General features: G+C 41.2%; 1 protein-coding gene across 1 annotated transcript in view; it reads right to left on the bottom strand.

The window, feature by feature from the left end:
* The window catches only part of syne1a (spectrin repeat containing, nuclear envelope 1a), a 218,844-nt gene that overhangs the window by 97,228 nt on the left and 107,293 nt on the right, over positions 1–14,323 (bottom strand). Inside the window, 3 exon segments of the mRNA XM_034162578.1 lie at positions 7,489–7,659; positions 11,740–11,895; positions 13,950–14,267. Of these exon segments, the coding sequence (XP_034018469.1) occupies positions 7,489–7,659; positions 11,740–11,895; positions 13,950–14,267 (645 nt within the window).

The raw sequence follows: 14,323 nt of genomic DNA, 5'->3' as shown, positions 1-14,323 counted from the left end.
AAAACGACCCCCCCTGTGAGCAAGCACTTGGCTACAGTGGGAAGGAAAAACTCCCTTTTAACAGGAAGAAACCTCCAGCAGAACCAGGCTCAGGGAGGGGCAGTCTTCTGCTGGGACTGGTTGGGGCTGAGGGAGAGAACCAGGAAAAAGACATGCTGTGGAGGGGAGCAGAGATCGATCACTAATGATTAAATGCAGAGTGGTGCATACAGAGCAAAAAGAGAAAGAAACAGTGCATCATGGGAACCTCCCAGCAGTCTACATCTATAGCAGCATAACTAAGGGATGGTTCAGGGTCACCTGATCCAGCCCTAACTATAAGCTTTAGCAAAAAGGAAAGTTTTAAGCCTAATCTTAAAAGTAGAGAGGGTGTCTGTCTCCCTGATCTGAATTGGGAGCTGGTTCCACAGGAGAGGAGCCTGAAAGCTGAAGGCTCTGCCTCCCATTCTACTCTTACAAACCCTAGGAACTACAAGTAAGCCTGCAGTCTGAGAGCGAAGCGCTCTATTGGGGTGATATGGTACTACGAGGTCCCTAAGATAAGATGGGACCTGATTATTCAAAACCTTATAAGTAAGAAGAAGAATTTTAAATTCTATTCTAGAATTAACAGGAAGCCAATGAAGAGAGGCCAATATGGGTGAGATATGCTCTCTCCTTCTAGTCCCCGTCAGTACTCTAGCTGCAGCATTTTGAATTAACTGAAGGCTTTTTAGGGAACTTTTAGGACAACCTGATAATAATGAATTACAATAGTCCAGCCTAGAGGAAATAAATGCATTAATTAGTTTTTTCAGCATCACTCTGAGACAAGACCTTTCTGATTTTAGAGATATTGCGTAAATGCAAAAAAGCAGTCCTACATATTTGTTTAATATGCGCTTTGAATGACATATCCTGATCAAAAATGACTCCAAGATTTCTCACAGTATTACTAGAGGTCAGGGTAATGCCATCCACAGTAAGGATCTGGTTAGACACCATGTTTCTAAGGTTTGTGGGGCCAAGTACAATAACTTCAGTTTTATCTGAGTTTAAAAGCAGGAAATTAGAGGTCATCCATGTCTTTATGTCTGTAAGACAATCCTGCAGTTTAGCTAATTGGTGTGTGTCCTCTGGCTTCATGGATAGATAAAGCTGGGTATCATCTGCGTAACAATGAAAATTTAAGCAATACCGTCTAATAATACTGCCTAAGGGAAGCATGTATAAAGTGAATAAAATTGGTCCTAGCACAGAACCTTGTGGAAATCCATAATTAACTTTAGTCTGTGAAGAAGATTCCCCATTTACATGAACAAATTGTAATCTATTAGACAAATATGATTCAAACCACCGCAGCGCAGTGCCTTTAATACCTATGGCATGCTCTAATCTCTGTAATAAAATTTTATGGTCAACAGTATCAAAAGCAGCACTGAGGTCTAACAGAACAAGCACAGAGTTGAGTCCACTGTCCGAGGCCATAAGAAGATCATTTGTAACCTTCACTAATGCTGTTTCTGTACTATGATGAGTTCTAAAACCTGACTGAAACTCTTCAAATAGACCATTCCTCTGCAGATGATCAGTTAGCTGTTTTATAACTACCCTTTCAAGAATTTTTGAGAGAAAAGGAAGGTTGGAGATTGGCCTATAATTAGCTAAGATAGCTGGGTCAAGTGATGGCTTTTTAAGTAATGGTTTAATTACTGCCACCTTAAAAGCCTGTGGTACATAGCCAACTAACAAAGATAGATTGATCATATTTAAGATCGAAGCATTAAATAATGGTAGGGCTTCCTTGAGCAGCCTGGTAGGAATGGGGTCTAATAAACATGTTGATGGTTTGGATGAAGTAACTAATGAAAATAACTCAGACAGAACAATCGGAGAGAAAGAGTCTAACCAAATACCGGCATCACTGAAAGCAGCCAAAGATAACGATACGTCTTTGGGATGGTTATGAGTAATTTTTTCTCTAATAGTTAAAATTTTGTTAGCAAAGAAAGTCATGAAGTCATTACTAGTTAAAGTTAATGGAATACTCAGCTCAATAGAGCTCTGACTCTTTGTCAGCCTGGCTACAGTGCTGAAAAGAAACCTGGGGTTGTTCTTATTTTCTTCAATTAGTGATGAGTAGAAAGATGTCCTAGCTTTACGGAGGGCTTTTTTATAGAGCAACAGACTCTTTTTCCAGGCTAAGTGAAGATCTTCTAAATTAGTGAGACGCCATTTCCTCTCCAACTTACGGGTTATCTGCTTTAAGCTACGAGTTTGTGAGTTATACCACAGAGTCAGGCACTTCTGATTTAAAGCTCTCTTTTTTAGAGGAGCTACAGCATCCAAAGTTGTCTTCAATGAGGATGTAAAACTATTGACGAGATACTCTATCTCACTTACAGAGTTTAGGTAGCTACTCTGCACTGTGTTGGTATATGGCATTAGAGAACATAAAGAAGGAATCATATCCTTAAACCTAGTTACAGCGCTTTCTGAAAGACTTCTAGTATAATGAAACTTATTCCCCACTGCTGGGTAGTCCATCAGAGTAAATGTAATGTTATTAAGAAATGATCAGACAGAAGGGAGTTTCAGGGAATACTGTTAAGTCTTCTATTTCCATACCATAAGTCAGAACAAGATCTAAGATATGATTAAAGTGGTGGGTGGACTCATTTACTTTTTGAGCAAAGCCAATAGAGTCTAATAATAGATTAAATGCAGTGTTGAGGCTGTCATTCTCAGCATCTGTGTGGATGTTAAAATCGCCCACTATAATTATCTTATCTGAGCTAAGCACTAAGTCAGACAAAAGGTCTGAAAATTCACAGAGAAACTCACAGTAACGACCAGGTGGACGATAGATAGTCATGGTTTGGAGGATTTAAGAAAATTGGCCAGATTTCTAGAAATGAGAGCTGCTCCATCCAAAGTGGGATGGATGCCGTCTCTCCTAACAAGACCAGGTTTTCCCCAGAAGCTTTGCCAATTATCTACGAAGCCCACCTCATTTTTTGGACACCACTCAGACAGCCAGCAATTCAAGGAGAATATGCGGCTAAACATGATGATGATGACGATGATGCTGGACTGATTACGAGATGCCATGCCTGAAGCTGATGCACAAGATGTTTTTAATTCCTGTTTTCTGTTTCTTCAGCTCTGTAAAACTTTCTAAAAACCTTGTAACTGTTAGAATGGCCTAATTAGTGGGTCACCCCTTGTCATCAGAGGGAGTTTTTCCTCACCACTGTTGCCTGTGTATTTGCTCAAGGAGTTGGTACGGTTAGACCTTACTTGTGTGAAGCTCCTTGAGGCAGCTTTGTTTTGATTTGGCACTATATAAATATAATAAACTTAATTAAATTGAATTGAGATGAGAGACGAGATTTATTGTCATTGTCATTACACAAGTGCAACAATGAAATTACATTTATATCCAATTACCTCACACAAAATACTGCAATTAATCCACAATTATTACTATTTGAATGTAATAATGGCACACATCAGAATTAAAGACAACAAATATACATTTGACACTGTTTATGTCCACTAAACTTGAAGCAGTCCGTCATCCAAATTGAGGCAAAGTGGATGAAGGCCGCAGCAGGGGGGCCTGCACCGCCCAGCTTGGGGAGTTGAAGGCTGCAGCAGCAAAAGCCGCGCTGCCTGCAGGGTGGCAGGGAGGAAGCCAGGGTGAGGGGAGTCGAAAGACACAAGGGGGAGGGGGTAATAGGAATAAAGGGAGGGAGACGTGCATCATGTGCAGATGAGTTATGTTTGTGTCAGTTTCTGTCCGTGTGTGCGTAAAGTCTGGTGTTGCTAGGCAACCGCAGGCTGGAGATGATTGATGATGATCATTTTTCTTGTACTACACAGCTGTTGTGGGGACGATTATTTAATACATACTATATGCACAGAATGTGTGCCTGTTGCCATGGCTAAACAAAACCTCATTAGGCTATTTGTCCCATCAACCAAACCCTTTGCTAGTCTTCTGTCAATTTCCAGAGAAGGTCTTTCAAATTTAAAGCCTCCCCAGAAATGACGTCATTGAAAATGGATGATGCTTTGATTCAGTCTGGAGACTTTTTATTATAGCTTTATATCAAGGCTGCAACATCCTAAAATATGATGCTTGGGCTCATTGTGATCTGGTGAAGGTACATTATCCACACATATACATATATTTCCATTTTAATGAGAAATTATGATTAAGGTAATTAGTCTGGCTTGAGCGGAAGTGTACTTTTTTAAAGCAAATGTCCTTTTCAATGAATAACTTCACAATTTTTTTTAATGATGTCACAGCAGATTTGTCCCAATGATGGCGCATCACTGCCGTGTGACAACGGAAGTACATTTTCACACTCGCAACACAATTTAAGTCAAAATGTTCTCAGGCACGTGCGCTGACAGCTTGTGTCAAGGAACAATCATCCCAGCTTGCTGAACAACCTCGCAGCCCTCGATCGCGCCACAGGAGCGTATAAGTGGCTCGGTGCTCGCGGTGACATCGACGGAGCTAGCGGGACGTGTGATGACAGCGTGTCTTCTGTGCGGAGGCTGTGCATCGATCCGAGACGGAGATTACCGCAAAGCCCACACCAGATGACGTGTTGGGGGGAAAAGGGAGAAGAAGTGTGTTTCTGGACATGCATGCGAGGAGGACAAAAAGAAGAGAGATATTCTGATAGCGAGAAATTTGGTGCAGCTTGTCGTACTTTGATAAGAACAGAGTATAAGAACAGAGAAGTGTGTTAGTGATGTGAGGCGGGAAGGGCACCGCATCAATTACAGCGCCTGTGCCAGCGGGCTCCTGACACACACTCTTCTTCATCCTCTGCTTCACAGTTGGTGGGGGTGTGGGGTGGTGTGTGTGTGTGGGGGGGGGGGGGTGTCTCTAGTAGATACTGAGCTTCCTTGAAAGCAGCACCCGCTTTGTCTTCATAAAAAGCCAGTCGATATGCACACACGCAGTCTTCATCGAACCGTCTGCGCGCTATTTGTACACCAGGCGGCCGATTGTGGTGATTTGCCTTTTATTGCAGCGTGTGCATACCGTACGTGCACACTGCAGCAGCTCCGTTTCAGAGTGCGATGAGAAACCGTTATGGCCGCACCACTGCAGTGGCTTTTTCTTGGTCTGGAGTCATTTCTTAATATCACAGGCGCACTACATGTTTCGCCAGCTGGACAGGTGCGGTGCTCCGTACATATTTTATTTATATCACCAGCTACTTTAATGCTGCTTTGGAAAAGACCCGAGTGCAAATAAATAAATAAAAAGAGAGAGGCTGTTTCTGCTGGTGTTTGCCTGATGTTTTCTCCTTCAAACTGCAGACTTATTAAGCTCATCAGTTTGCTATGGTAACACGCCGTCTGCACCAATTTGGTGCAATGTGTTCAGACAAACATGTTGAGCATAAAACCAAACACTGAGATGTTACCGCCTAGTCACAAAGGGATACAACCGTTTGGGAATCCTGTAGCTTTTACACATTTTAATCCATTTAAAAATTCAGGCTTCTACAGCTGTTACTAGGAAGACAGGGCAACTTTTGTCCATTTCATCGTCCGTGGCAGCTTCTCGGTGAAGCGGAGGACAGAGGGCAGTTTGTTACAAGGCGCAATGGAGACTCGAGCCAAGATTTTATCTGCTCTCATACGACAAAGTCCTACATAGTCCGTGGGCTTAGTTAAAGTTAAAATTGCTCCAATTTCAGTAAAAAATTGTGCGAATTATTGTTTGGGTTAACAGGGTTTTAAAAAAGAATACTTTGCACCATCTGTCATGCTCAGTTATCATGTCACAGGGTAACATATGTCACGTCATAGAATCCAATGGACGTCAACTTAATTCTTAATTTGACCTTTACTTTAGAGACCAAACATTCAGCACAGTCAGAACTATTCTATTTATTAATCCTTTTATTTCAACCAATAATTTGTATAATTTTTTACTGAAATTTGAGCAACTTTAAGTTTTGACCCCTGTTAAAACTGACCTTTGTCACCATTTTTACTGTTTTTACCCCATAACTCCTGAACAATCAGTCACAGATAGTCTAAACTATACCTTTTGGAATCATTATGATCAGACAATGTGGTATAGTTTTCAATATGACTGGAGCATTTTTATATTTTGACCTCTGTGTAATTCTTCATTGGCCCCTACCTGGCTGCAGCTGCCACCCTGGGATGGCTGTACTACATTTTTATGTAGGCCATGGTACACTGAGGCTAAATTCCAAGTGTCGTTTCGTGACCTTAACTGGTACAGATTAGCTAACAGAGTTCTCACGGCGTCTGGGTGGCTTCCCTCACTAGTCTACTTCTTGCTTGGTCATTCAAATTTTGAAAACTTCCTGCTCTAGTCAGTTTTACCACAGCAAATTACCACAAATAAAATGGTTTCACAATTTGCATTTATATGGTAAATGAGAAGCTCAAAGTGCTTTGCAATGATGCCTCACATTCACACAAACCAAAGTTAGGGTGCCACCATGCAAGGCGCTCACTACACACCGGGAGCAACGTGGAGATTTAAGGACCTTAGTGATTTTCCAGCCTGACGGGGGTTTAAACAGAGTATCCCCTGGTCTCAAGCCCACCGCTTATCCACTAGACCATCACTCCAGCTGCAGCTACTCAGGGAATTGAACCATCATAAGCCTAACGCTCTAACGTCCAGGCCACCACCTCCAGATTACACTTCAGGTAAATCAAATGAACTTGTGACTTGAAGATATTCATGCTTTCATTCTCTAACAAAAAAAACTTTGCACTTGACTGTCTGGAACAACCGTCTCATCCATGTGACTGCAACCAAGACTCAGAAATCTGGACACATTTACAGAAGACTCAACTCAGCAACAACAGAGATATAACATTTACATTTGAATTTTTGTTGCGTAGAATTCCTCATCAATCTGTTCACATATAATACAGATCTATTCCAAAATCATGTGATCATGTTCGTGTTACAGACAGGATGCAAAGCAGGATGGGACACAATTGTGTTGCACTGCATTAAGAGACAGGATGAAAGCGGTATAGGTTGCTCACTCTGCTGTGGCACTTGTGCAGGGTGCACCACATGGTGCCACCTGCAAACAGGCCCCCCACCCATGCAAAAAGATTCCCCACATTTATCAAGACAACAGACTAAAAATCAGCAGAGCTGCAACCTTGTGTTATTAATCCCTGAATGCAATAAGAGACGGAAACCAAGAATGAGACAGCCCATACGGAGAGCAGTTCATGCCAAAATTGTTCAAAATGTTGAAAACTTGTGCATTTTCTAAATAAATCTTCCATCTTTTTTGACATTTAATCTATGATAGCAGCAATCTGTATTTATTAGTGTGAATAGAGAGGCAGAAATATGGTTTAACTAAAAATTATCAGCTGCGCCATCCTTTATTCAAGCATAGATTCGTACTGAATATTAACACAAGTTTCACGTGTTTCAGCCGACGTGTGTTTAGAAATGAAAACTACCTCCAGTTTCTTTATCTTCTTCTCCACGGTGACCTGATCCAGAGGTTCTGAACAGTCGGTCACGGTTCTGAAGCTTTTCTGGGCAGACCTGAGCCAGTCAGTGAAGGACATGCACAGGTTCTTAGCCTCATCAATGCTCTTCAGCTCCTCTTGCAACTGCCTGATGGTGTCCTGAAAAATGATTGGAGAACAAGACAAACCTTCTCAGAGGTGTAACAATGTTGATCTCAACTAATTCTGCACATGCACTAAATCATGTGCCACTGCAGCTCTGGTTTTTTTTGTGTATATTAGTGTTGCTGAATGCCTACATTCATTATGCAAATATTACACACAAGGTCAAATCAGAAATAAAGCATTTGTTTAATGCTTTAGCATAATAATATTGCTGAAGCTATTCAATTAATAAATTAGTTCGATGTGTTATGAGATTACTAGGGATTTTTTTATTTGCTTGTTTGTTTGTTAGCAGAAATATGTGAAAACTAGTATACTAATTTAATTAAACTTGATTAAAGGGTGAGGGATTGACCAAGACAGAACACATTACAATCTGTGGCAAATCTGGATCAAGGCACTGGTCCTGTTTTATTTTTTTATGTTGATCTTTGATCCAGATTGGTTTGAACCTGATCACAGGATCAAAGCAATTAGAGTTTAACTTCAACTATCAAAATCAAACATCAAAGGTCAAGAACATGATAAAAAAAATCAGCTATCGAGATCAAAGATCTGTGATTAGTCACCAAAGTAAGAAATCCCAATCAAATTCCAAGATTAGGATGAAAAGACAGAAATATGAATCAAAGGTCAAAATCACAATCAAAGTACAATCATCAGGAATCAATGGTCAGTCATCAGGATCAAAGACCAGCAGTCACCATCAAAAATCAGCTATCAAGATCAAAGATCTGTGATTAGTCATCAAATTAAGAAATGCCAACCAAATGCCAGGATTAGGATGAAAAGACAGAAATCTGAATCAAAGGACAAAATAACAGTCAAAGTAAAGTCATTAGGAATCAGTGGTCAGTGATCAGGATCAAAGCTCCATGTTCAGGATCAAAATTCACTGATAAAGACCAGCAGTCAGCATGAAACATCAGCTATCAAGATCAAAGATCTGCGATTAGTGATCAAATGCAGGGATGTCCCTGCTTATTTCAGCAAGACAATGCCAAGCCACATTCTGCATGTGTCTCAACAGCGTGGCTTCATAGTAAAAGAGTGCGGGTACCAGACTGGCCTGCCTGCAGTCCAGACCTGTCGCCCATTGAAAATGTGTGGCACATTATGAAGTGCAAAATACAACAACGGAGACCCCGGACTATTGAACAACTGAAGTCGTGCATCAAGCAAGAATGGGAAAGAATTCGACCCACAAAGTTTCAACAATTAGTGTCCTCAGTTCCCAAATGCTTATTGAGTGTTGTTAGAAGGAAAGGTGATGTAACACAGTGGTAAACATACCACTGTCCCAACTTTTTTGAAACGTGCTACAGGCATCCATTTCAAAATGACCAAATATTTGTACAAAAACAAAAAAGTTTATCAGTTTGAACATTAAATATCTTGTCTTTGTGGTGTATTCAATTGAATATAGGTTGAAGAGGATTTGCAAATTACTGTACGTTCCAACTTCACTGGATTTGGGGTTTTGTGTGTGTGTGTGTGTGTGTGTGTGTGTGTGTGTATATATATATATATATATATATATATATATATATATATATATATATATATATATATATTATTTCTGTACAATTAAAAAATAAAGAAAGAAGGGGATGAAGAGGATTTGCAAATCATTATATTCTGTTTTCATTTACATTTTACACAACATCCCAACTTCATTGGAATTAGGGTTGTATTCAAAACTTGTTTGGAAATTAAATTAGAAAGGGGACTATGGGGCCTTGGTGTAACTATCCAATCTACAGCGTACTGTTCTACTTTGAAACTATGAAGATAAAAGTGAACATCTGCTTTTTTCCCCGAGAGTTAGCATCGTTACTAAAATAGACTCTCAAAAGTAAATCTGTATTTCGTCTGTGTGTGTGTTTTTTTGTGTCCCAATGGTCTTCCTGTGGCAACCTGGGACCAACGCTCTGTGATCACCCATCACAAGAGAAAATATCCATTTCCCAGCCCTCCTCTTTGATCTGCAGAACGTCAATAGCTGGAGTACAAGGTGGAGAGGGGTTTTATGTTTTTGACGCATTATCCACTTGACTGAGATTTTGAGTCAATAACACCACGAGGAGGGCGAGGGTTCTTGCAGGTTTGACACATTATTCACTCAACTTGCAAATCTCATGGTGAGAAGCTCCAATTAGCTGATAGTGCTGAGTGCACACCTTTTTCCGAGTAGACAGAGGTAACAGCTTTACACCTCCAGCCCATATGGCCCCCGCTTCACACGGCGTAATTACAGACATCTGAAAAATGAGAGGGATGCTCCCTGTCTGCCGACGCGCGTGTTGGCGAGAGCGTATATGCACGTACATGCTTGTGTCAAGTTTGAGAGTGGGTGGGAAGGCGGTGGGTGAATATCAAACAGCGAGAGAAGCAAAGTGAGGGAGTCGGGGAAAGAAGCAGGAGCGCGGATGAGTTGCTGAATGTGTAAAAATCAATGTTGTGCAAGCAAAGCCTTTCCACTCCTCGTGCCCGGTGTGAGATTGCGCACGATTGCTTTCTGTAGCACTTAATTACAGCCTCACCTCCCAGACCAGAGGAGGCCCATTGATTTTCCTTTAGTCTCACCCAGAGGAACCCACAAATAGAGATGCCGGATAACAATATGGAGTGCAACATAGGCTGCGTTTGCAGATATAACCCTCAAAGCTACTTCAAGGAGGTGTTGCAGAAACAAAGTACCGTTGGAGGAAATACCACCGACTGCACATGTGAAGCCCACTGTGGGCAGGGACCCCAACGGATTGCGCAAAGCTCCGTGGCTCCACACCAGTAATTCGATGGTTAAACCACCAGGCGGGATATTGAAACCCGCAATACAAAAGTAAGGCCATTTTCACGCTGGCTTTGATGACTGACGCTCTCCATCTAACACTGCTGGTCTGCTTTCACACATTACTGCTGCTGTGATCCAGTCGGCTCGCGCCGTCCATTCATGACAAAAACAACTGTTCTTGATCTTATCCAGAAAGTATGATCTGGAAAAAAACAACAACCTTCATCCAGCATCCTTGTAAGCACATTAATTGTTAATTTTTTTATTTTTTTGCTTTGATATTTTATCTTGATTCCTTTGATCTTGATCCTCCCATTGATCACTAATCTGTAATCCTGATTCCTTTGATCTTCCACCTTCGACTGTTGATATCTGATCCTGATTCTTTTGATTTTAATCCTGCCTTTGATCACTGCCCTATTAACGTGATTCCTTTGACCTTGACCCCTCCTTTGATCATTAACCCCGATTCTTTTGATCTTGTAATGAGGATTACTGATTATTTCAGTGATCATGACGAAAGGTCAGAATCCACTCCTTCATCCTTATTCCTTTGATCATTTGATCAGAAACAACGCAAGGCAGACAGACAGACAGACAGATGAGCAGGTTTCTTCCCACAGGGCATCACACTGGTGACGAAGAATTTAACCTGCCAAAAAAAACTCATTAATTCATGTACCTCATGTACATCTTAACCTCAATCTGTTGTCTATTTCACACATTATTTTTTATTCCCCTTACTGCACATTTTATTTTACCTACACATTTCATTTGCACATTTTATCACTGTGAATTATTCAGTGTTTAGTGTATATTTATACATGCTGTACAGAGAGAGCGCAGCTCAAACCGAAGCCAAATTCTTTGTATTCTGTGGATACTCTGTGAATAAAAGCTATTCTGGTTCTGATCCTGAACAATGATAACCTCCTTGCAGAAGCTCAAAGATCACAACCAGGATCAAATATGGGGCATTAGGATCAATGGTCTTCAAGGCCCAGATTAAAAAAAAAAAAATCAAGATCACAGATTAGCGATTCGGAATAATCAGATTCTATTTAACTATAGAGTGATAAATCACAACAAAAATAGTCCCATACACCATAAACCTTACTCACCTGATGAGCAAGCACAATGGCGACAGTTGTAAGAAAAACACCCTCATATGTTTTTTAAATTAAAGGAAGAAACCTCAAGCAGACCAGACTCAGCGGGATGACCCTCTGCTTTGGCCACACTAACAAATGAATCACAAACCAACAGAGGATGTGCCGAACCTGTAGACTGAGCAGCAGGGAATGATAGCGAGCAGTGAGCTGGGTGGCGGTAACACTAACGTGACCGCTGATGTGGGTGTCCTCCAGAACCTGCTGGGCCAGTGAGGAGATGCCATCAACTTCGCCCTGTTGTGCCAGCACTGCTTCAACACACCCCTAGTCACAAGGGACACAGAGACATGGACAAACAATTAAACGTTAAACGTGGTCCTGGCAAAGTTAAAAGTTAAGGGCTTCTTTCTGAAGCAGATGATAACACAGCAGAAAAACAAGTGGTAGGAGAAATATTCTTTAAATGCTGAATGACAGTAAGCTAATTAAACACTGCAGATTAGATCGTGCAAGGATAATGTTTGTGGTCGATCTCATTAGAGATGTGCTTCTATTTCCAACCCAAAGCCATGGCGCTGGAACGTCACAAATTAAAGTGATCACAACACTCAGACGTCTGCGGACTGATTACACAAAGAGCTACGGTACTTTCACAGCCTTATATTGTAATACAGTTTGTTTCATTTCCAGATGATGACATTAATGACCAGAAAGAGCTTCTCTGGGATTACTGACGGCATGCAATTCCACATTATTGCAAACATTAGGAAATAAAGATTTTTTTTTTTTAATCAGAGACAGAGGTACATCAGTGTTCAAATTGTTTACTTTCATTTTGTATGCGTTTAAATTATAGCTTAAATTTATTCAATACAGATGTTCATTGCATAAAATATTTATAATTACATCGTGTCTTAATTTTACCAGGAGGTCGATTGATTTCACTGTCTCGTCTATACTCAATTCAATTATGTTTATTTATATAGTGCCAAATAATAACATATGTAGATCACCCCAAGGTGCTTTACAAGGGTGGGGTCGAGCCTGAGCAATCCCCCTGAGCAAGCACACTGGCAACAGCAGTAAGGAAAAGTCCCTCAGGCATACTTTGTTGTTGTTGTTTTGTAGGAAGAAACCTTAAGCAGACCAGACTCAGAGAGTGAACCATCTGCTTTGGCCATAATACCAATAACAACAACAACAACAAAAAAAATCTATTACGCCTTAAAGTCATAAGCCAAGGCAAATATTTGGGCCCAATATTTTGAATCGTTATAGCAATTAATTGGTTAAACAGTGATATCAAGCCATGGATCACATTTCTGTTGGTCATATGTCCTTTGACTTTACAATGACCTTGGGTTATATACAAGAGGTCATGACTCAAGCAGTTTGGCGTCAATATAGTTAATCATAGTAGAAAGAAAAAGTGCTTCCATACTGGGCAAAACTGATCAGATGTGAGGTCACACAGAACCATATATTATGGTTCTCTGATGCTGCAGTATCCTGGGCTGAGAACCAGCCTGATAGGTTGCACTTTTACAGTGGACCTTCTTGTTTTTGTTTTATATCAACTAATCACCGTGTGTTGCTAATGTGATCAACCACACCTCCTCACAAACATACAAATCTACATCGCTTCCTTGTTCAGAGTTGTTCTGTTTTCCTGAATCAGTCTGAAGCTAAGACTCATTCAGTATTTTTAGGCTAAGTTATTTGGTCTCAGAGCATTCTCTTGATACAAAAACAAACTGAGGTTTCAAGAGACAAAACCTTTAAACAAACATGGGAGAAAGAGGGAAAAAACAGGGACTTTACACTGGAGACTATAGAAAAATGGTACATTTGTATCATTTGTATGTGCAGCGACTGTTTGTGTCCGACATCCTGACACGGGCAGGAAGCGCGTTCCAAAGACAGGAGGCCTGATAGGAAACATAATCTGTCCCCTGCTGTTTTCCGTCAAAAGCCCGCTGTGAATATAATCACTGCACCAAGTCAGAAGCTAGAAAAGTGATACTGTGGTCTGAGGGCACGGGGTGCTTTTATTCAAACTGAACAAAGGCCAAGCAAGACCACCAGAGTAGTGGACTGCAAATAAGTGCACGCTGGGTGTAGGTTTAGTTGGGGTTGTTTTCTAAAGGTGGCACTGGAATGTAAAGAGAACAGAATTATGCATCACATTTCCTATGTAGGAGGTATTCAGGAAGAAAGGTTGCAAGGTTTTTGGATAGTCCTTTGACGTGACACAGAGGATAAGTCTGAAGACAACAACACAACACCAACAACAACTTTCAACAATTAAATGGCATAGATTAGCTCTTAGCAACTCAAGACCCAATATTAGCATTAAGACTGATTGAGTTTTGTACAACCTGCAGTTGCTTCAGCTGATTGTCCTTAGTGGCTCGGTCTGATTTCCGATCACGTCTGACATTAGCCGCCGTCTCCATTTCTTCCATCCACTGGGCCAGACTCAAGAACCTTTGTCCTATCTGCCTCAGTCTGGTCAGCGTGGTGCTCAGCTGGGCCCTAGTTTCCTCCAAGCGGCCCTCGTAGGCTCCCCAGTCTCGCTGAGCGGTGTCCAGGGCTCGATCCTCAATCTGGGGGATACCCCAAGGAATTACCCGCTGTCTGCTGGTCAGCACGGAGGACAGCAGAGTCTGGCCATGCGAGCAGCAGTCTTGCAGGAGCTATGAGAACAAAGTATGAAAAACAGTGTCCAAGGCCAGATGGGAGAGAACGGACA

This window comes from Thalassophryne amazonica, chromosome 21, assembly GCF_902500255.1.
Source record: "Thalassophryne amazonica chromosome 21, fThaAma1.1, whole genome shotgun sequence".
Lineage (NCBI taxonomy): Eukaryota > Metazoa > Chordata > Actinopteri > Batrachoidiformes > Batrachoididae > Thalassophryne > Thalassophryne amazonica.
Note: the sequence above shows the minus strand (reverse complement) of the source record. Positions and strands in the feature narration are given on the sequence as shown.